Here is a 21882-nt window from a genome sequence, read left to right as displayed (position 1 = left end):
ATTTTCTAATTATGTATACGTAAGTGTCATCATTATATCGTCACATATACGTATTCTATTCTGAGAGAAAAAGTAATTAAAAAAAAAATCCTCAATTTTTTTTCATGGGATGATTGCCCAACATCTTCGAGTGGGTGGGTGATTGTCCCCACTTACAGCAATTTATTTTGACAATATAATAACTTCAAAGTACAATGTAAGCTTGACAAAGTAGCTAGGTAGAAAATTCACATCCTCCTAGAATCAAGGCAATCGACCTCTTTGATTTGAGCTTTATATGAAATTTTCAGTAAAAGAAGACAGGCAACCAATAAAAGCAATTGAACCTCAAGTTGACCGTGACAAAGATGTGACATACCGAAAAAAACAAAAAAAGGCTGAGAGGTATGTTAATTGTGCTAGGTAGCTAGTCAATCATTTGAAGGATATCTTACCAAACTAGAGAATGTGACCATTTTCAATTTAATGCATTGTTTTACTCGGAAAATGACGTATAATTCAGGTCATGTTAACATCTCCATTGACACTGACAGAGCATACTAAACTCGCTTTACAAAAACCATAAACAAAAGTGTCGGTTACATCCAAATAGTGTAACAAAGTTACATGATGTAATGTATATGAAATCATGAGTCATTTATGAATAGGCGTAATCTGACTGTTGATGCATTGTGAATCTCGTATGCATGAATTGACATAAATCGTGAGACTCACCATAACATAACTCGAAACTTATTTTAAAGTGCACTTACACATGAATTATTTTCCTTTAATTGAATAGATATCACATATAATAAAATGTAACCAATTTTTTTTCCATTTTATTGGAGAGCAAAGTAATGTTCTCTAATTTTTACACAGATATGAATCGTATAACTAACCGTAGTATATCTCGAAACTTATTTTAAAGTGCACTTATGTACTCCAAAAAAAAAGAAAAAAGAAGCACTTATGTATTAATTAAATGGATATCACATTTAATAAAATATGTAACCAACTTGTTTCCATGTAATCTTTATGGCCATTTATCTCACACATGCATGAATTGGTTATGCCAATACCTACCTCATGTGTCATTTTACCTCATGGTTTCACTGCATTAAATAGCTTAGCTTGGTTCAACGAACAAGTACCTTCTTATATTGGGAAAAATTAGATTTTATTGCTAGACATTTTCTCTATTTATCATGGAGAATGATATTGTGATTAAATGTGTAGTAAACATGCTGGTATTTGTATGTTTGGTCAAATCCATGAATGGGAGTGAAGGTACATTTTTGTACCGCATTGTGTACTATTTCTGATAGACGTAGATCTCATATGATATACAAAGTGATCTCCATAACATTTCCTAGATTTATTTTTAGCATTTCTAAGAGCCATTACTTGTCGCCAAAAAGAAATTGTCTTATATAATATAAACACCGTTGTGTAGGTTGAACAAACCCTTTTTTTAGTCAAGATATTGACATTAAATAGATATTTTTTCTTCTTCTTAATTTTCTAATTCTATTGTCCAATTGAATTCAAGTTTGTAGATTCAACAAAAGCACAAGTTAATCATTTATTTATTTTTCTTCTTTGGTTTCACACATTAATCATCATCTAATTGATGACTAATTAACTTAGTGGGTAGGTGATAATCTCCACTTACTCCCATTAGTGTGACGTTTTTCTTTCATGTCCCAACTCATCCAAGGAATTTAGGGCAAACATAACTTGGACAATGTAGTCAAAGCCAAACCACCGAGTTCAAATTTACCTTAGTCAAAAAAATATGTAAAAAACAAAAGAAAAAGAAAGCAAGATAACCACTTAAACCCTTTCACGTATAATTAACAAGATAATTAATTTCTAAACATACTAATTAAGCAGATGGTCCTCTTTTGCTGCCATGTGAAAGGTACAACGTATTTGACCATATATGTGGTCTTTAACTTGGCTTTCATAACCTTTGAATTCAGTACTGAATTACTATTCGACGAAAACTAGCTTCTTTTTTTTTGTTTGTTTTGTTTTTGGTCTCTGCCAGAAGAAAGAGGTGGTTATATGTCAAAGTTAATGTACTGTAATCCACTACAATCATTATGTATATGATCCAAACATGATTTGTGGTCAGCTTTAGTTAGTCAATCCATTCGTGCGGGATTGTAAGAATTTTGGGAAATTATTGTAGAAATGAGATACAATATGATGATACGTTGATTTAACACATGGTTGTCGTTGTATTTTAAATTTGGTCGTTGATTCAATAAGTGGTCAGTTAAAAATGAGGTATTGAAATATGAAAGAATCAAGTTCAATATAAGAAATCGGAAAATCTGTAAAATATAAGGAGCAAATTAGCGGATAAAATGAAGCAAGATCACCCATTTCAATATAAACCCAATTAGTAAAATACAATTGTTCACTTTTCTTGTGAACTTGTTTTATCATTCAAAGTGATTTTGTTGTTGTATAGAAAAATTCTAATAAAAAATGAGTAAATTTAGGTTTTGCCCATAAAAAAACTTTCACTTTTGGAAAAAGCCAAAACTTTTTCAAAAAAGACAGAAAAACCTCTCAACTTTCAAACCAAAGACATGCAAATGTAAAGGATTCCTTAGGAAATAAAAAAATAAATAAGGGCAATTTTGTCCATTTTGGCTTCTTTTAAAAATTTTCTCTCTCTTTTGATTTTTTCCAAAGTCTCCCTAAAAAATGTCATTAAACAGACCAAATTGCCTAGACACGTGGCAGCCCACAAAGCCCAACATGAGGTCGAGATGGATCCTTGCTGAGCCCAGCGTTAAGAATAATTGGACAGGTTCCGCAGCCCCGACGGTCGGGTTTTACGGCCCGGGAAAACTTGAACCGGACGTTAACCCGTTTTGGGTTATTTTTTGCCAAAAAATAAGAACTCCTAGAAACCGTCTTTCAATTTCGCGGTTCTCAAGTCCCCGTCGTCGTCTCTCTGCAGTCTGCAATGGTGGAAATCGATGAAATCGTCGACCCAGCGGAAGAAGAAAGAAGCAGAGTGTTTACGCAGCTAAAAGCCTACTGCTTTGAGCTTCTGGAGCTTCTCCAAAACCCTAAGAAGCACTCCTCTTCTCTCTCTTCTTTGCTTCATTTCCTTCGCCAGTCTCCCTCTCAAGCTCTCCAGCCCTTCTTCGAGTAAGCACTGTAATCCTCTGTGAAAAGTTTGCTTCTTTGCCTGAAATTTGCAGCCTTTCTATGCTTAAATGCCATCTTGAGCAGAAAGCTTTCTAAAAGATGTATGTACATGTTTATAAATATATATACATGTTTGTATATATATCTGCTTAAATGTGCATGTTTTAGTCTTTATATACTTGTATGCATAAGTATATAACGGTGAGGTGAGCTTTTGACTGTTGGATGAATCATCCGTAACTTGATCGAGTTTGTTGCCTTAATAATTTGAAATTAAAGCATGAATGTGTTTGTTTTAAGTTTTAGTGATTGGTACAATGTTCGAAGGTTGGGTGAGTTAATTGAGTTGACGGAATTTGGTTGCTGTGTATTGTAGGAAACCAAATTCCTCACCTCACCCCAGTTGCACATAACTTTATCTCAGCCTATCCGAGCTATACTCATTGGTTAGAGGGCACAAATTACATCATTCTTATTCAAATTGTTTTAAAATTTAGTTGAGTGCTATATTGATATGATATGATCTGGGTGGTGGAGCAAAATCTTCACTTTGTCACTAGTGGACTTCATGTCTCATTGTTCAATTTCATAATGAATCTTGTTCCTGGTGATCCACACCCGAGGAAACATGGTTTCATCACTTATACCTGTCGTACAAACTTGTAAAAGAATTCAAAAAGTGTGTGTATAATTATGTATACTAAGCAATTATTTTCTTGACATCTTTGTTTACCTTTCAGCTATACGTTGTTTCCCTTGCTGCTTCTGTTGGATGCAGCTGTCGACTGTAGAACCTCAAAGAAGCTTGGTTCCAAAGAAAAAGTTGTGAGCTCTAATGTCCCAAAAAAGCCTCAAAAAGTGAGTGATAGTGTTGCTGAAGGTGTGCTTCAGTGCCTGGAGGAACTTCTCAAGAAGTGTCTTTTAGGATCTGCAGATCAGGTAATCCGTTTTGACTAGCAATTGCTTGGATCTGTTCCACATTACGGACATGTAGATTTATTAATTACTGTTTTATTAGACAAACTTTAATAGGATGAGTGTTGCTGTTCTTCATCCAAAATAAATCCATGTACTGATGGACTCTGAACTGAAAAATATTGGTGTGTGTGTAAACAAGGTGCTATACCTAACTGAGCTATATAGCCCTTGTGATACATATTTTCTCATGTAGATAATTTCTTGTCAAGATGAATAATATTACATGATCCAACATTATATCCCTTTGATCTGTTTGATTGGGTTTGCTTATACGTGACATTACATTTGTAATCCGTCAATGTTTTAAACCTTCAAATTGGGACATGTAGAAAAGATGGAGAATTAATTGTAACGTTCTCCCCCTGCAATTAGCTTATTTGTATTCTTTGCATTGCATGGATGGAGACATTGTGTGTCTTATTCTGTCCCTCTTCACATTTAATAAAATGTTATATTTCCTATCAAAAAAATGGTACGGTTTTGCTATGAGTTCAAAATTGGCTTATATGTTGTATGAATGCATTTGTTCATGTGAATTGTTGTCCTAGAACTGGTACGTTATACTTGCATCACCTTTTGAACCTGGTCTTTTCATTTTAAGTGCAATAATATCCTTTTGCAGTTGGTTGTAGTGCTGAAAAAATTGACTTATGGGGCTTTGCTTTCTCCATCTGATGCGTCAGAAGAGTTTCGTGAAGGAGTTATTAAGTGTTTCAGGGCAATGCTTCTGAATTTACTTCCATGCTCTGATGAGTCCTGTGCATGTAAACAAATCTTTGGAGTGCCTATGCTTTTAGAAAACAGAGACTTAAAAGATCCTCTCAGTAGATCTTCAAAGTACGATTCAGAACCAGATGAATGTTTACTTGCATTTCTACAATCACAAGCTGCTTCTGCAGCTGTTGGACACTGGCTGTCTCTTCTTCTCAATGTATGTTAAATTGTTTGTGTAAAAGTTGATTATCCTGTATCATTTGAAGTTTTCATCTTTTATTTATTTATTTTGTTTTTTATTTATGAAAAGGCTGCAGATACTGAGGCTGCACGAGGACATCTAGGTAGTGCAAGGCTTCGTATTGAGGCCTTTATGACTCTGCGTGTGCTTGTTGCTAAGGTACTCTTGTGATTTCATGTAGGTTCTAACTTTTTGTAGCTTTGGTTAATTTATAAATTTTGAATTTGCGTTTCTCTGTTTTTGCCCCCTCTTAATTTTACCTTGTGCTGATCCTTTAAAAAAGCTTAAATACTTTGTTTGACACTTTATGAACCAACTGGTGTGCTTAATAAGAATTAAACTGTACTTAGCCATGTATTTCATTTTAAATACTTTATTTTCGTGATATTTTATTTTAGAGTTTGTTTACAACATCGACTTTGAATGGTAAAAATATCACATTTTGTTTCATTTATTTATTTTTGCTAGTCTCAAGCATGACAACCAGTTCTTTATTTTTGTGTGTTATTCGCACATGAACAGACCCATATAGGTTCTGAAATTTTTTATGTATGATAAACATCCTTCACTGCAAATTGCAATCTTACAAGTCAGTACCTTTGGGTTAGTTTGATTCACAACATTTTTTCCCTACAGGTTGGTACTGCTGATGCATTAGCCTTCTTTTTACCTGGTGTTGTTAGTCAATTTGCCAAAGTTTTGCATGCCTCGAAAACAATGACCAGTGGGGCTGCAGGAAGTGGGGATGCAATTGATCAAGCAGTTAGAGGTTTGGCTGAGTATCTGATGATAGTTCTGCAGGATGATGCTAATTTATCTAGACTTGATATGCCCGTAACGGTTACTTCTGAGTCCAATTCAAAAAAGTATGAATCTACACAATCTTTAATGGATGAGCTCCGTAAGTTGCCTGTTAAGGCACATGGTCCAAGTAAATTGGTAATGGAAGATTCAAGTAATAAAGTAATTCCAACTACTTCCCAATCTGAGAAGAAAGCTGATTCTGGCAAAGGTGATAGATCTTTGCATGTGGATCGTACTAATGATTGGATTGAGAAAACGTCAATCCATGTGGATAAAATTTTGGGTGCAACTTTTCGACATGTACGTTCTTTCGTTTCAGTTGCTACTAATTAATTATTGTACATGGGCTATTTACATCATTTCCAATCTTGCAATGTTTTTCTTTCTGAAATTTTAGTGCTTTTATTCTATTAGTAAATCCTTCAATTATTTGTTAGATTTGCATTCATCCAGCAAAAAAAGTGAGGCAAGGGCTCCTGGCATCCATACGAGGACTGTTGTCAAAGTGCGGCTATACACTAAGGCAGAGTAGACAAATGCTTCTGGTTAGCTGAAAATTATATTTGTGTTTTTGTGCTTATGATTCCTTTTCGCTCTCATTGCATAGTTGATGCATTTGCCTTGCACAATATAAATAGAATTGAGTGCATACTTTTTCTTTTCTTTTCCAGTTACAGAGTGCACTTTTTGACTTGTTTAACTTGTGAACCTGTCTGGTGTGTGAATTGGTTCTTGAGATTCGTATATTTAGTTAAAATTGTGCACGTGTTGAGTGTCAGTTTTTGGTCTGAAATGTTGAGTACATTTTTGATTCCTACAACCGGGAAACATATTTCATGCAGTTCTGTTTCTCATAATGTCCATGCTCTGTGCTGGACAAACACCCTGGTTGGACACCTGTCTTGAATTTTGTGTGCAGGATGCATATCCCATCAGGTCCTGATCCGGTACTTCATGCATACCCGAGGTTTTTTGTTTTTTTTTTTGGGGTATTCATTTAACGTCTTCCACCGCTTCTGTATTCAGGCTGTTCATGAATCTTAATGTGTCTTTACATGTCTTATCTCCAGCTGAAGCAAAAATGTTCCGTTTCTTGTTCTCATCATTTTTTACTTATCAGCATGTTCATCATCCTGAATTAAATCAATTTGCTTTGATTTATAAGGACTAAACTTGAACTTCCAGTTCAAGCTAACATATGTCTTGCTACTACTCATGCAGGAGTGCTTATGTGCTTTGGTTATTGATGACTCTGAAGAGGTGTCTGCAGGTGCACAAGAATCCCTTCTGAATTTATTCACATTGATTGGAGAAAATCAATTGGGACATGATGTTGCTCAGATTTTTACCAGGTTTGTGCTTCATTTGATATTTTAGACAAAATATTGGGTGTAGTTGGTCCTGCCCTTTCGAAAGGAAAAAATTCTTACAAGAACTTAATTATGTTACCAGGCTCATTGATAAGCTTCCAAAAGTGGTGCTTGGGAGTGAGGAATCACTTGCACTATCACATGCTCAGCAGTTACTTGTAATAATGTATTATTCTGGTCCTCTGTTTGTGGTGGATCACATCCTTCAGTCTCCAGTATGTGTGACATATGTTAAATTTCTACTTCAATCACATCCTTCATATGTTAAATTTTTGTCCAGTATGTGTGATATTTTCTTGGTAATTTTAGCATGTATGTTTTGAGTTACACGTGAGCTTTCTCCAGTTGATATTTTTAATATTGATAATTTATATCTTCATATATAAATATAAAACCACCTCTTAAAAAAAATTGTCAGATTCTCTGTTTTCCAAGTTCAGCAAAACAAACTTCTTTAACTGCATGCTTGATAGTATAAATGTTATGTAATTTGGAGAAACAAGATAAAAAAAAACTTCAGTTTAAAACAAAAATTACGGACAACCTATGTGATTGACCAATGGTTTACTATATCATCAGTAATTGACAAAAAATTCTACTAGTAGCCATACTTTCATAAAACAAAAAGAATTTTTTTTTTTTTTTCTTTGTTAAATTATGAATACTTCATGCCTGTGTAATCATCTAATCTCTGAACTACAGTTTGTTCACATAATACAATATTTCAAGAGTTTTCAATGTAGAAAGAAAAAGTCTAGGGCAGGCATAATGTCTGTTATTGTCATATGTAAATCCGACATGGATTTGTTTCTCATAGTCCTTATAGTATCAGTTTGAAGTTCTTTATTGTTGCCTATGACATTTTTTTTCCTTGGGAATTCCTAGGTAATAGCTACTCGTTTCCTGGACATTTTTTCTGTTTGTATGAGTCAGAATTCCGTATTTGCTGGTTCTCTAGATAAGCTTATTAAATCGAGGTCATCCTCAGTAGTTTACCTTGACTCTGTATCCGAGTTGAAAGCTGGAACTAACATTACCAGCGATTGCCTGACAATCATGGCTGCTGTTCCTCAAAATTCAAAGATAAAAGACATCCAGGAGAAAGGTATACCATATGCATCAAATGATGCACAGAAGAATTATGAGCTTCCGCACATGCCTCCTTGGTTTTTTCACATTGGAAGTCGAAAACTATACGAAGCTCTTTCAGGAATTCTTAGACTTGTAGGTTTATCCTTGATGACAGGTAATTTCAGCTCTTTACATTGAATTGTTTGGTTTCAACTTTCAACTTACATCCTCATTGCTCTGTACTGACATCAGATTTTTCATGTTTCCTTGCTAGATATAAAAAATGGGCAGCATCTGTCACTCATTACTGAAATTCCACTGGGTTGCTTGCGTAAATTAGTTTCTGAGATTCGTATGAAGGATTATAACAAAGCCAGTTGGCATTCATGGTATAATAGAACTGGTTCAGGACAGTTACTGCGCCAGGCAAGCACTGCTGTATGTATTCTGAATGAGATTATATTTGGTATATCCGATCAAGCCACTGATTTTTTCACAAGGATATTTCCAAACTCAAGAAAAAGAAGGAAAGAGGTTCAGGAATCTGGTGCAGGGTTTGCTGGTGGCCAACCTTTTGAAATCGAATCTTCCATGTTTTGTGAATCTAGTTGGAAGGTTTTACAAGATGAGGGTTTAAGGAGTCACTTGATTGACTGTATTGGTAGAATTTTACATGAGTATCTATCTCATGAAGTATGGGAACTTCCAACTGAACATAAATCTTCGGGCATACATCCTGACTATGAAGCTGAAGATATTAGTGTAAACTTCTTTCAGGACACAGCTATGCTACACCAGGTAATATACATTTTTCTCCACCTACTGCGCATAAAATGCAGTGAATCTTGCATCAGTTTTGTTTTGTTCAGTAGATGTACATTAAATCACTGTAGCTTTGCTTTTCTCAAACAGGTTACTATTGAAGGAATAGGCATAATCGGTATCTGCCTTGGAGGAAATTTTGTGTCTAGTGGATTTCTTCATCAATCCCTTTATATGTTGCTTGAGAATCTCGTTTCTTCAAACTATCATGTTAGAAGTGCTTCCGATGCGGTATTGCATATCTTGGCTGCTTCATCTGGCTATCCAACAGTGAGTCAGTGCAGCATACACAATCTCATATTGTTCTGGTTTTTCGGATTCAATTGTCTGGCCTATGACATTTCCATTTTTATTATCTTGTAGGTTGGACACCTAGTACTAGCGAATGCAGACTATGTGATTGATTCAATATGTCGGCAACTACGCCATTTGGATATTAACCCTCATGTACCAAATGTGCTCGCTGCCATGCTTTCCTATATTGGAGTAGCTTATAAGATATTGCCTCTATTTGAGGAGCCGGTACACCATGACCCCTTGATGTTGATAAATGCTAAGGGCACCTGATATGTTCAATTTTCTGATGCATGTTGATAGGGCAATTAATATGCTCAATTTTCCTTCTGATTATCTGAGAAAATATAGTCCTTCTTAGCATGATCTGTTTTGATATTTTTATTACTTGGAACATGATGTCAAGTCCTCTATTGGTTTGCATAGATGTTTTAGCCCCTACTTCTTTCTTTCCCCTTTTTTGCCTTTTATTTGGGGGGCGCGTGGTGGTGAAATTGCAGTGCTAAGCTGTGTTCCTATTATGCAGATGCGCTCTGTTTCTGTGGAGCTTGAGATTCTTGGCAGGCATCAGCACCCTGAATTGACCATTCCCTTTTTAAAGGTTATCTTTTTATTGTTTAGTTATTCTATTTATTTGGGTATTTTTGGGTATTTTTGGTTGCTATTCCATATTTATCAGGAGCTGTACTAAAGAATGCTACAGTCTCTTTTTCTTTTACTTTAAAGATTGTATTTTATGAGAATCCCTTCTCATTCAGCAACTAAAATAATCTCATTGCTTACCTGGTGGTTTGGTGGATTTTTCTGAGTTGGGGAAATGGGCAAGAACTGCATTACTTACCTAAATTATTTTGCTCTGTATTCCTGGGAAAGTGGTGGAAAGAAAAAGGATGTGTATTATTAAGTATCATTGGTAATTATTTCAGCTTTAATAATAAGCTAGTTTAAGAAACACAAAGTATCTGTATTAAGTTGAGATCGGTGAAGTTTTCAATTTCAAAAACACTATTTTTTCATATCATCCCTTGATTAGAAAGGATAGGTTTCAAAATTATTATTGTTGTTTATAAATGTATATTTTTAATTGGCATATTAAATTCATGTAAAACAGGATGCTTACATTTTCTTTAGTTGATCAGAAACAGTTGAAATGAATTTCCAAGAAAAATGGAATAGTAACACTCTATTTAGTTTATTTAGTCAGACAGAAATGTTATCATATTAATTCTTTTTTGTCTTTAGGCTGTAGCAGAAATTGCCAAGGCATCAAAGCGGGAGGCTTGTTCATTGCCGAGCCAAGCAGAGTCTTATTTGTTGGATGTCAAGGCTAGAATACATGATATGGAAAAGAAAGTTGATGATGACATTCTTATGTCCCATGTGGAATCAGGTAAACAGTTTTCTTTTCTGATGTCTGCTTATTTTGATTGGGTTGAAAAATGATTTTTTCTTTTCTTTTATGGTTTTTGATTTGAGGTTTCCAGTCTAAATACTTTTCTTCAATAACTACTTTTTTGTTTTATTTTATGTTGTTGTGAGATTTTAAAGTGTGTAATTTCTCAACTCAGCCAGTATTTGGCATGAGTCTCCATAAGTTAGTGTTCAATTCATTTCACTCAGCTTGTTAGTCTGACAGGATATGATAATAGAGGTAGCATATGAAACACAATGATTATAAGCATATTGTCATTGTCTGTACTCTGTAATATATTTGTCTTGGCAGTTAAATTTCTGGATCCTGCGATGTAAGTAATAGCGCTGAACTATACCTTGTTTAATGAAATATATTATGCATGTAGAGCAATGGGAGAGCATTTTGTTTAAGCTGAATGATTCAAAGAGATATAGACGAACAGTTGGAGCTATTGCCAGTTCATGTATTATGGCTGCAACCCCTCTACTAGCTTCAGGAAGGCAAGCTGCTTGTCTGGTGGCCTTGGATATAGTCGAGGTAACTTTCTGCTCCATTTGTTTTCTGTCCCTTTCCGTTCTGTGAGGTTATGCATACAGATGCCAAGTAATTATGTGATAATGTGAACCATGAGAAGACCCTTTGCCTTTCTTTTGCTTCTTTTGTAATTTTATAAGATGCTTTGCTCTTTTCTTACCCAAGATACGGCTACTATCTTAATTTTGATTGGTAGTAGCTGTGCGTTTTGCTTGTCCATCCAATGATGAATGAACATTTTCTTCCCCACTTCTATATATGAAGGATGGTGTTATGTCATTGGCAAAAGTGGAAGAGGCTTATCGCCATGAGAGAGCTGCTAAGGAAGCAATTGAAGAAGTGATTGAGTCATATTCACTATATTATCTCCAAGATATGTTGGATGCTGCTGATGAAGGGGCTGATGAGAACAGGTTGCTTCCAGCAATGAATAAAATCTGGCCTTTCCTGGTTATTTGTATTCAAAATAAAAATCCAGTGGTGCGTGACCATTCTTTCCCTTTGCTTGTTGCCTTAATCCTGCACAGGCATTGCGTTTTTACTTGCTCTAGTCCTTTTGTGACTTGGACGAGACTCTTATGTTGGTGGCTTTTTGTGCTTTAATTTCTTTACCAAGAAATTTGCTGACTCATGAGACAATTGATTATATGCTTCCTTTTTAGCAGATTGTAACTTGTTGCCTACGGGTTTTCAGGCTGTTCGAAGATGTTTATGTGTGGTGAGCAACACAGTGCAAATTTGTGGAGGAGATTTCTTTTCACGACGCTTCCACACTGATGGCTCCCACTTCTGGAAACTTCTGTCTACCTCCCCATTCCATAGAAAGCCCAACTTAAAAGAAAAAATCCCTTTGCAACTTCCTTACAGAAGCACTTCCACTTCTTCGGAGGACTCCTTGGCCGAAACTTCTAATCTCAAAGTCCAGGTTGCAGTGCTCAACATGATTGCTGAATTGTCCCGAAACAGAAGGAGTGCTTCGGCATTGGAAGTTGTCCTCAAGAAGGTCAGCGGTCTTGTGGTAGGGATTGCTTGTAGTGGCGTGGTTGGTCTCCATGATGCATCTGTAAATGCCCTTCAAGGTCTTGCATCTATGGACCCTGATCTTATTTGGCTTCTTATAGCTGATGTTTACTATTCTATGAAGAAAAAAGACATACCTTCACCCCCAACATCAGACATACCTGAAATCTTCCAAATTCTGCCCCCACCCTCATCTCCAAAAGAGTACCTTTATGTGCAGTATGGAGGGCAGAGTTATGGTTTTGATGTTGACTTCCCTTCTGTGGAAACTGTTTTCAAGAAACTGCATGCACTCTAGTTTTTGTTAACCAAGGTGCAGTTAAAAGATTCTTGTTATCATAGTATATGTACAAATTGCTATTCATACGTTATGGTCGACGACCTCTCGTGCGTTCCCAATGTATAGGTTTGAGTTGCCAACTAATATATTTTAGGATCCGTTTGATAACCATCTTGTTTTTGTTTTTCAATTTTTATATTTGAGTCATTTAGATATAGGCTCTTGAAGCTCAGAAAGTCTAGACACAAAGTCATGAGCTTTCACTACTAAATGCGTCATCAGAGTTATTATTTGTATAAAGAATTTAGTATTTCTTTCATTTAATATTAGTATATCCATGTATGTATGTATTTTTTAATAATATTTCTGTTTTCCGTATATGTCTTAAGGACTCAATAAAATACACATTTTTTAAAAAACAAATGTATAATACACATAATGTAGACATTTCGTATGAATTTTCATGTTTAATTTTTTCTTCATTCTTTTTTAATAAATAGTATAGCCGCCCGGCTCCACTGCGGCTTTTTTAATTTTTTAAATTAATAGTATAGCCGGTTGGCTATACCCTTAAAAAACATTATAAAAAAAAGGCCACCGGGCGATAGGCGGGTCCTCTTGCATTTTTTAATTTTTTAATAAAATCAAATATAATGTATTTAAATAAATAGTATAGCCGGGCGGCTATACTTGGTCCTTTTTTAAATTATCTTTTTTATTAAATAGTACAGCCGTGCGGGAGCCAAAAGATCCAAGATACTGAAAAGATCATTGTCTGGAACCCTCACCCACTTCTATCCCTTTGCAGGAAAGCTCAATTATAATGATTCAATCTGTTGCAATGGTATTGAATCATTGTCCTCCTTCAATAATTTTTCCTTTCCACGAGTCACATATGGTAGAGTAAACAATGGATGATGCCAAAGAGATTTGGGATCCTGAAACAGTTGATTCCAACTGCAATAGAATCCAAACAAGCTGAGGCTGGCCATCTTCTTCTAGTTCAAGTCAACTTGTTTGAATGTGGCGGATTGACAATTGGGGTCAGCATTTCACATAAGGTCGCCGATGCCTCGACACTGAGCACATTCATCAAAAGCTGGGCTGCGATTGCCCTTGGCTCAGCCAGTACTACTGATCATGTTCTGCTTTCCTACAGAGTTTGGTGTTGCATCTACTCTCTTCCCACCACAAGATTTTTTTCAACTCACCCCAACCAACTGTGGAATTCGCTATAGAAAATTGTGTAACAAAGCTGCCAGTGACACCGTGCCAAATCCCACGCGAGTTGAAGTAGTGTCAGCACTCATTTAAAAATATTTTATTTTTATATCCTATGTGTATTGGAGTATATTTTTACATGTCTCATGTGTATTGGATGGTACACCGACTCTAGGCCATCATGGGTGAGTACTCGTAGACTTTTAGTGCAGTGAAGAATACAGTTCTGTTGATGGATTTGAGAGATGGGAATGGCATAGAATCGTCCGTGACTTTATTTATTTATTTATTTATGAAGGAAGCGTCCGTGACTTTGAAAGAAGAAGACATGGCAATAATTGAAAGCAATGAGGAGCTTCTTGCAGCTGCTTCTCTGAGGGGGACACACATTTTAGGCTGTTAGATTGAAGCACATTCAATGGCTCGTATTGTGATTAATGTCTTTACTCTCATATATGTCCCAAATGTGCTGACTTTTTTATATTAAAAGCGATAGTAATTTTATTGATAACACAGTAAAAAGTACAGAGTAGCCGGAATGTCAAATAAGAATACAACATCTCCAGTGACCAAACAAAAAAATAAATTAGTTTCATATGGAGAGAATTACACATTCCAGAAAAACTTAAAACCTCTAATTCGACAGGCAAATTTAAGACAAATTAGATTGCAACTAGTAAGCTATAAGATTAAAGTGGAACTTTGCCCAAACTATAGGGGCCAAAAACATAATACGACCTAGTATGATGGGATTGGAACTAAAAAAGAGTGAGATAACACTACATTTGTGAATTTTTTATTGTCTAATTATTGTTATTATATTAGTATTCTATAGTTGCTTTTTACAAGAGGAAATTAGGTAATTTTACAATTTCAACTTAAAATGACAATTGTCGGTGGCAATATAATAATTGTCACGCAAGGAAACACATGCTCTTCGAAGTTGTGACAGTGAGAAATTAGAATATACATTTTTAAGATCAATAAGGCTCTTTATATAATTCAAAAAATACAGATGGATCCAACTTTCAAAAGTCCTCTAATATTTTTCCTTTCCACGAGTGACATATGGTATACTAAACAATGCGTACAAGAAATGAATGAAGTTGACTTCCATTGCATGATGAATCTGAGTCTTTTTAAATGGAGGGCAAACTCAAGTTTAGACTGTGGAGCAAAATATGGTTTCAGAGATCAAGGTTGAAGTCATTCACAAGGAAACAATTGAACCATCCTCTCCAACTCCTCACCACCTTAAAAAAATCAACCTCTCTGTTTTTGATCAGTTTCAATCAGAAATTTATACCCCACTACTTCTCTTCTATCCCAGTACTAGTGATGAGGGCAACATTGATCACAAATCTTTGTTTGCTGAAAAATCCAAGCTTCTAAAGAGATCATTATCTGAAGCCCTCACTCACTTTTACCCCTTTGCAGGGGAATTCGTATATAATGCCTCGATCACCTGCAATGACCACGGGGCTGCATTCCTTGACGCACAAGTCAACTGTCCCATATCGAAGATTTTGGAGAAACCCGATTTTGAGGTCCTAAATCAATTTCTTCCAACTGCTATAGAATCCAAACAAGCCGAAGCAGGCTATATTCTACTAGTTCAGGCCAGCTTGTTTGAATGTGGTGGATTGGCAATTGGAGTCAGCATTCTACATAAGGTCGCCGATGCCTCTACCCTCAGCGCATTCATCAAAAGATGGGCTGCAATTGCACTTGGCTTGGCAAGTACTACTGATCATGTAGAATTTGGTGTTGCAGCTTCTCTTTTCCCTCCCCTGGATTTCTTCAGCTCACCCCAGTTTTCAATAATACTTTCTAACAAAAACTGTATCACAAAGAGATTTGTATTTGATGCCTCAAAGATTGCTGCTCTCAAGTCCAAAGCTGCCACCACAGTGCCAAACCCTACACGGGTTGAAGTAGTGTCTGCGCTCATTTGGAAATGCATAATACAAGCATCCAGATCAAAGTTGGGTGTTATAAAGCCATCTATGTGGTGTCCGGTTGTGAATATGCGCAAGAGATCGCCGCAGGGCATGGCAGAAAACATATTGGGGAATTTTGTGTGGATGTTTGCAGCAATGTCAATGGACAGTGAGGTAAAATTTGAAAGCTTGGTTGTTAAACTCAGGAAAGGCATTGAGCAATACAAGGAAAAGTATCCGAATGGTGTTACTGGTGAGGATATATTTCAAGCCATTAAAGGGTCTGGCAACCTCGCGGAAAGGGATGATTTAGAAACCAATACTTGCAGCAGCTGGTGCAGGCTTCCCTTGTACGAAACCGAATTTGGATGGGGAAAGCCATCGTGGGTGAGTACTCGTAGTTCGTTCAAGAATACAATTATGTTGATGGATTTGAGCGATGGGGAAGGCATAGAAGCGTCGGTGACGTTGAAAGAAGAAGACATGACCATAATTGAAAGCAATGAGGAGCTGCTTGCATACGCTTCTCTAAATCCAACTGTCATTTAATTATTAGTAGCAAAAAATATTCCTGCAGTTTAGTTTCCTTGGGTTGTTGTGTTGTAGCTTTTCATTTCTTCTAAGCAATCAATTAAAAAATAAACTTGAGCTTTCTCACTTAAACACTTGCAGTTACATATATTACTCATAGTGCTTCGGATATAAAATTTGAGTATTGAAATGAATGTGAACAAGTAATTTGTAAAGAGGATTTGTGTTCTGCTCTCCTTTCCCCTTTAGAGCTTGGTGATATAGTTGCAAAGTGTCAATGCATAGAAGTTTGGTATTGCAGGATTTCCCATTTTGTACACAGAGCAAAACACTCTTTCTGATGACTTGGTGGGATAAGTCCACCTTTTGATCAGGGCTTACACAGTTCGAATCTCCCTCCTCCATAATTTGGCATTCTATTTCCACAAACGAGTTTGCCTCCTTCATAGTGTCGCTGGTAGTCTCAATTTTGTTTAAAAAAAATCATGGGTCCAAATTCATGGTCTCCCATTATTATAAGATTCTGCTTGAGTTTATATATAATTTAGTACAAAGTGTGCATGCATAAGTGCAACTCTAGCTAGTATATAGTATCAATTCATTGAATATAGAGAAGTAGATGAATTATGATTAGTGAAGGATCCATGAATTTTCATTTTGAGGGTCAACGTGTAAAAGGTTAAAAACATTTCTATACAAAATAGAGCTATTGAAGTGAAACGATAACATTCTAATTCACAGTTAATAGATAACACCATACAAAATACTCATGTTCATCATCAAAGAGAATTGCATCAACTTCAAAAAATAGACATACACTACAATAAACCAGAAATATCTCTAAGAATGTGATAATAAACCAAAAAATTAGCGCAATCCTCTTCACCTCCAAGGTGTCTCGTCCTATTCGATGTAAAAGCTAGCAGATATTATCTCAATCCTTTTTATTTTAGGGCATTTACGTTATTTTTGAGGTCCGTCGTTGTTTTGATTTTGGGCTTTATCTACATTTCTTTTGGGTTCTAGCTCTCAAACTTTGGACCCTTATGCTGTCTTAGGAGGAGCTTATTCAAGCAAATATTTATTCAATAAGTACGTAAGAGTTAGGTTATTCTTGTAAAACTTTTTGTGGATTAAACACCTAAGGTTTTTTTACCTAGATTGACCTTAGGTCACTTCATATCATACATGAAAAATTGTTTTATGTAAAAATATTGGCTAAGTATGAAAAATGGTTTTTCGGAATAATCATTTTCTCAAGATAACTTTTGGCGGCTTTTATTCCTTACACATCAAATAAGAAAACTTGATTTTATGAAATTTTAGTATGACGTATATATTGACTTAATGTATATGTATCAGGCTCCATTTTCCAATGTATCTAAAACAACCTCTAAGGCAAAACTTTTCAGTTTCTTTCTCTTTCCATCTTATTACAAATTAGAAAAGCAAAACTACCACAGATTCAGTTGTTCCATCTTTGGTGCTGGTCAATTATTGTAACTCACACATTCAGTAGTTCCCCAGTATTTAAGTGGAAAAACTACAGAGCACTTAACAAGATTATTTGATTGCTTTTCTGATGTGTTTCCCTGCACTTTTAGTTTTAGCTGTCTTCTTCTCTGATGTGTTTGCCCTATCTGTAATAACAGACTGATGGTCCTTTTTATCCACTTTTGACTGGAAGGAGAGAATGTCTGCTCCTATTATGATAAGCCACGGCTGAGATTCCAAAAGCTGATTACAATATCACTCAGACGCTTCATCTGTTCTCACTCAGAGGTTTTACTGACAGAGAAACCGTCAGTCTTCTAGGTACTCAACTCACAATTTCTGTTCCTTATTCTTCATTTCTTGTTGTTTGGAGCTCAAATAGATTAATCTAATTTCTGATTTGTTTTGTTTTATATCTGAAGGAGGGCACAACATTGGGAAGATTGGATGCAAGTTCATTCAGTCTTGAGCCTTCACAACTTCAAGGAGACAGGGAATCCAGACCCAACTGTTTCTCCTAGTGTGGAAGTACAGATGAGAGAAAAGGTAAGAGGCATAGACCTGTAGAAGATGAGGAAAGGAAGAGCAGAAGGGGTGATAAGAAGGAGAAGTCAAAGAACAAGAAAAGGTCACATAAGCACTCAAAACACCATTCATTTGAAATTCTTATGAACAATTTCGAATAAAGGTATATCAATTCCATATGAGCATGATGAGAGGCTCGTACTTCATCATTTGAAATTATGAGTTTTTGAGTTTAGATTTTGCTATCAGTTTGAACAATGTGAAAAATGTTGTATCAGTATATATTCTTCACTAGTTTAGGATGCTAGTACCAATGTCTTATTTTCTCCATCATATGATTACAAAGTTGATCAGTGATTGAAAATGCCTATCTTTGTCATGAAAAACAGGTGAGGAGAATGGCCCTTTATAGTATTAGTTCAGCAATCAAAGAAATACGTGAGCTTACATGTGCGATGTAAATGCCACTACTGGGAAAGAATATTTATCTCCTCCATGCTTCCTCATGTGGTACCCGAGCATCTTTTCAGAAAAAGAGAAAAGAAATGGAGATTCTTCGTTGAGTACGTGTCAAGATGTTGCATGACAGTTGGGAATTCAAATGATTGCCGAGTATATATCCACTGCATGTTTGTAAATGCTGCATTGCTCAGACATTGCCATCAACATTGACTCTATGACGCCTAACTTTCTCCAGATTCTGCTGCATACACTCAGCAGGATGGACCGGATCACCTTCTGGAGTACCCCAGAAAGCAAATGCCTCCTCCACTTCCTGTAAAATGAAGAAGATTAGAAACTTTGGCCAAATATATACTAAAATCAAATACATGGAAATGAAAAAAGATCATATTCTATTTGTACTGTATCTGAGATGCATTTTGGCTATTCCCACTCCTCAATTCCCCTAGACTATACTTTTTTGAATGTAGATTAAGGAGGGAAACTTGTAACAGAAGTTTCCTGAGTTCATAATATCATTGCGGAACTGCATTTGTCTACAACCATAACACACACACAGTGATGAATAAACGAAAAAAAGGCATGAATACTACACATATATATCACATATTTCAATTGTGCATGACAAAATTCACTCTTTGAGACAAGAAAGTATTAAACATTCAGGTATATCAACTGGTATAATTCACAAACTTTAAGACACACCAAGATGCTTTATAAGATTTAAACACAATTCAATCAAAATATAGTCCAAAAGCATAAATGCATTACAAGCAACATTGAAGGTGTATATATATATATATATATATATATATATATATATATAAGCGCAGATTTAATCCGATCATGTCCTTCAAGATCATTGACATAGTGTGAGACAACATTCCCCTTGTGCATAAGTTTCCACCAAAACAGCAGGATGCACAAATGGGCAACTTGAGACATAATAATAACTGCAAACTGTTGTACACTCTCATCCAATCTCTCCACCAATTTAAAGGAGGAATGGAGTTTGAAAGTTTTGCTACCAGATTGATTATAACAAAATCTCTCCTAATCGATTCGCCAACTCTAACAATTGTCCCATACTTGTCCGCTTCTGGACTTCTCCAGGCTTGTAACAACGGCATTTGCAACTTTGCAAATATCAAGCCAATTAAATTAGCACAACACATCGTCATATTGCAAAAGGAAGAGCACCAACTATAAACAATTAAAGCCGATTGAATCATCAGAGAGAGGGGGAAAAAAAAAAAAAAAAAAACTTGGCCCATTTTTGTGTGTTTTTTGTCCTGACTTGAAAGAAAACTAACCTCAGGCTGTCGCCTCCTTCACCAAATTCAAGAAAATCAAGCTCTTTAATTACCTTGGATTAGAACCGATCCAGGTAGTTAATGGCAAGGTATGGTGTGAAAGGGTTAAGGTTGCAAGAATATTTTGCCTGATAAATGACGCAAGAAGAGAGAAATTAACTGAAGAAACGAGAGTTTTCTGTGAAGACAAGGGTAACAAGAAGAGTAGGCAAGGATAACCCGTGGCATCATCCCAACGGCATCAAGGGGCATGCATGAGTGAGAAGCCTGCCCGGAGGGGTATGCCATAAGTTCAGCAACTATCATCATAGGTATCGTCTGGGCAGGATTTGACACTCATTACTACCAGAGCTAATGAGAGGACAGCCTGATTGGTGAGAGCTTATGCTTCAGACGATGGATCAACTTTCCGGATGGACTTTGCCCGGGCTATGATGAAGATATGTCTAACCTGAACTTTCTCACTGGATCTTAAGGTCAGGTCCGATTGGAATGCACTCTACCAGTCTCTAGCTAGCTGGTTCTTACCTGATATAATCAGAACATGATGGAGATGGAAGAGAATTTCAATTGAAATATTTGTTCCCTCTGGTTGCACAGTAGAGAACTTTTAGCCATGTTAGACCACATTCATTCCTTTAGCCATCTTTAATAGTCATGTTCGTTTGTGAATTGTTAGTATGAAAATACCTGTAGGATATCTATATATATATGCCTGGAGAATGTTAAACAAGCTAATTCGAATTTTTTGCAATAAATAATGATCAACCTTTGAAGCAGGATTGATAAGAGTTATCAATCCTGAGATGTGCAAAGCTTAAAATAAATGAACACGCAGAGAATTATTTTACGTGGTAAAACCCCACCTCTGGGGAAAATCCACGGGACTCCTCAGTCCAACTCAAATCCACTATAGAACGATGATTACAAGAAGTACACACACACTTATCCTAGACTCATTCTAGATAATGTTTACCGACTTCTTCGTAACTCAACTTCTGTCACGGGATGATCTTCGACACTCCTTATGTTGAACGCAATACTGGTCACGATTGCTTCAAGCTCGCCGGAGGAAAACTGCCACCACAGTCTTTGTGCCCTCAATCGTATGAGTCACCAATATGCATATGAATGCAATATGAAAGATGAATGAATTCAATTAATCACCAAGCAACCAAAGCACTTGATGATTTACCAACTTGACTAAGTACGGCAGCCTTTACAAAATATATTCAATATTCACCACGAATGCCAGACGTTGGAAAGCTTGATATAACAAGAAGGCCAATGCAATATTCAATACACTTCCAAAACCAATATAACACTAAGACCTGGCCAGTTGAATATTCAATACACTTCCAAGACAAATATAACACTAAGACCTATTTGAACTAAAACTCTTTGAACCTGGTGCAATAAGATCTCCTCAATGAGACGCCACACCAAGGCCAAACACTTATCAGATTAACAATATAAATTATGATTCAATAAAAATACAAAGTCTAATTCATTAAGGACTTTTAAAGATGTCACCAACCGACTCATATTTTAATTTCAATTACAAAGACTCAAAACAAAACTTCAACTATAAGTCCTATCATGAATGCATGATATGTCATGATTTACCTGTTGTCAAGTTTCTCATATGGTCAGGTTATGCTTCAAAGATCCAGAATGAATGTGTTCCGCCAAAGCTTCCAG

The 21882-nt window shown here is 36.0% G+C and overlaps 2 protein-coding genes across 3 annotated transcripts; both read left to right on the top strand.

The window, feature by feature from the left end:
* Positions 1-2916: 2916 nt before the first annotated feature.
* LOC117625700 lies at positions 2917-12866 on the top strand. Of its 2 annotated transcripts, XM_034357233.1 has the most exons (17): positions 2917-3153; positions 3894-4092; positions 4754-5062; positions 5156-5245; positions 5723-6190; positions 6328-6435; positions 7112-7242; positions 7343-7475; positions 8146-8506; positions 8606-9129; positions 9244-9423; positions 9517-9675; positions 9974-10048; positions 10690-10837; positions 11247-11398; positions 11660-11875; positions 12090-12866. In XM_034357233.1, the coding sequence occupies exons 1-17, from the start codon at positions 2966-2968 to the stop codon at positions 12711-12713; spliced, it is 4065 nt and encodes a 1354-aa protein (XP_034213124.1). In that variant the 5' UTR covers positions 2917-2965; the 3' UTR covers positions 12714-12866. The 2 variants fall into 2 exon arrangements, with proteins under 2 accessions (XP_034213124.1, XP_034213125.1); XM_034357234.1 differs by lacking the exon at positions 11660-11875.
* A 2222-nt stretch (positions 12867-15088) lies between these two features.
* Positions 15089-16405, top strand: LOC117626175 (stemmadenine O-acetyltransferase-like). The gene has a single exon (XM_034357826.1). It carries the CDS (start codon positions 15098-15100, stop codon positions 16403-16405), a length of 1308 nt encoding a protein of 435 aa, XP_034213717.1. The 5' UTR covers positions 15089-15097.
* The last annotated feature ends 5477 nt before the right edge of the window (positions 16406-21882 follow it).

The sequence above is a fragment of the Prunus dulcis genome, chromosome 4 (assembly GCF_902201215.1).
Source record: "Prunus dulcis chromosome 4, ALMONDv2, whole genome shotgun sequence".
Taxonomy (NCBI): Eukaryota; Viridiplantae; Streptophyta; class Magnoliopsida; order Rosales; family Rosaceae; genus Prunus; species Prunus dulcis.
The sequence above is the reverse complement of the archived record's forward strand: the minus strand, read 5'-3'. Positions and strand labels throughout refer to the sequence as shown.

What these genes read in the sequence shown, in the direction of transcription:
- LOC117626175 (XM_034357826.1), top strand. Translation starts at nt 15,098, where the DNA reads ATGGTTTCAGAGATCAAGGTTGAAGTCATTCACAAGGAAACAATTGAA.
- LOC117625700 (XM_034357233.1), top strand. Translation starts at nt 2,966, where the DNA reads ATGGTGGAAATCGATGAAATCGTCGACCCAGCGGAAGAAGAAAGAAGC. An exon ending in GGCTGTCTCTTCTTCTCAAT is followed by an intron (nt 5,063 to 5,155) that starts GTATGTTAAATT and finishes ATTTATGAAAAG; the next exon opens with GCTGCAGATACTGAGGCTGC. An exon ending in AGGTTTATCCTTGATGACAG is followed by an intron (nt 8,507 to 8,605) that starts GTAATTTCAGCT and finishes TTTCCTTGCTAG; the next exon opens with ATATAAAAAATGGGCAGCAT.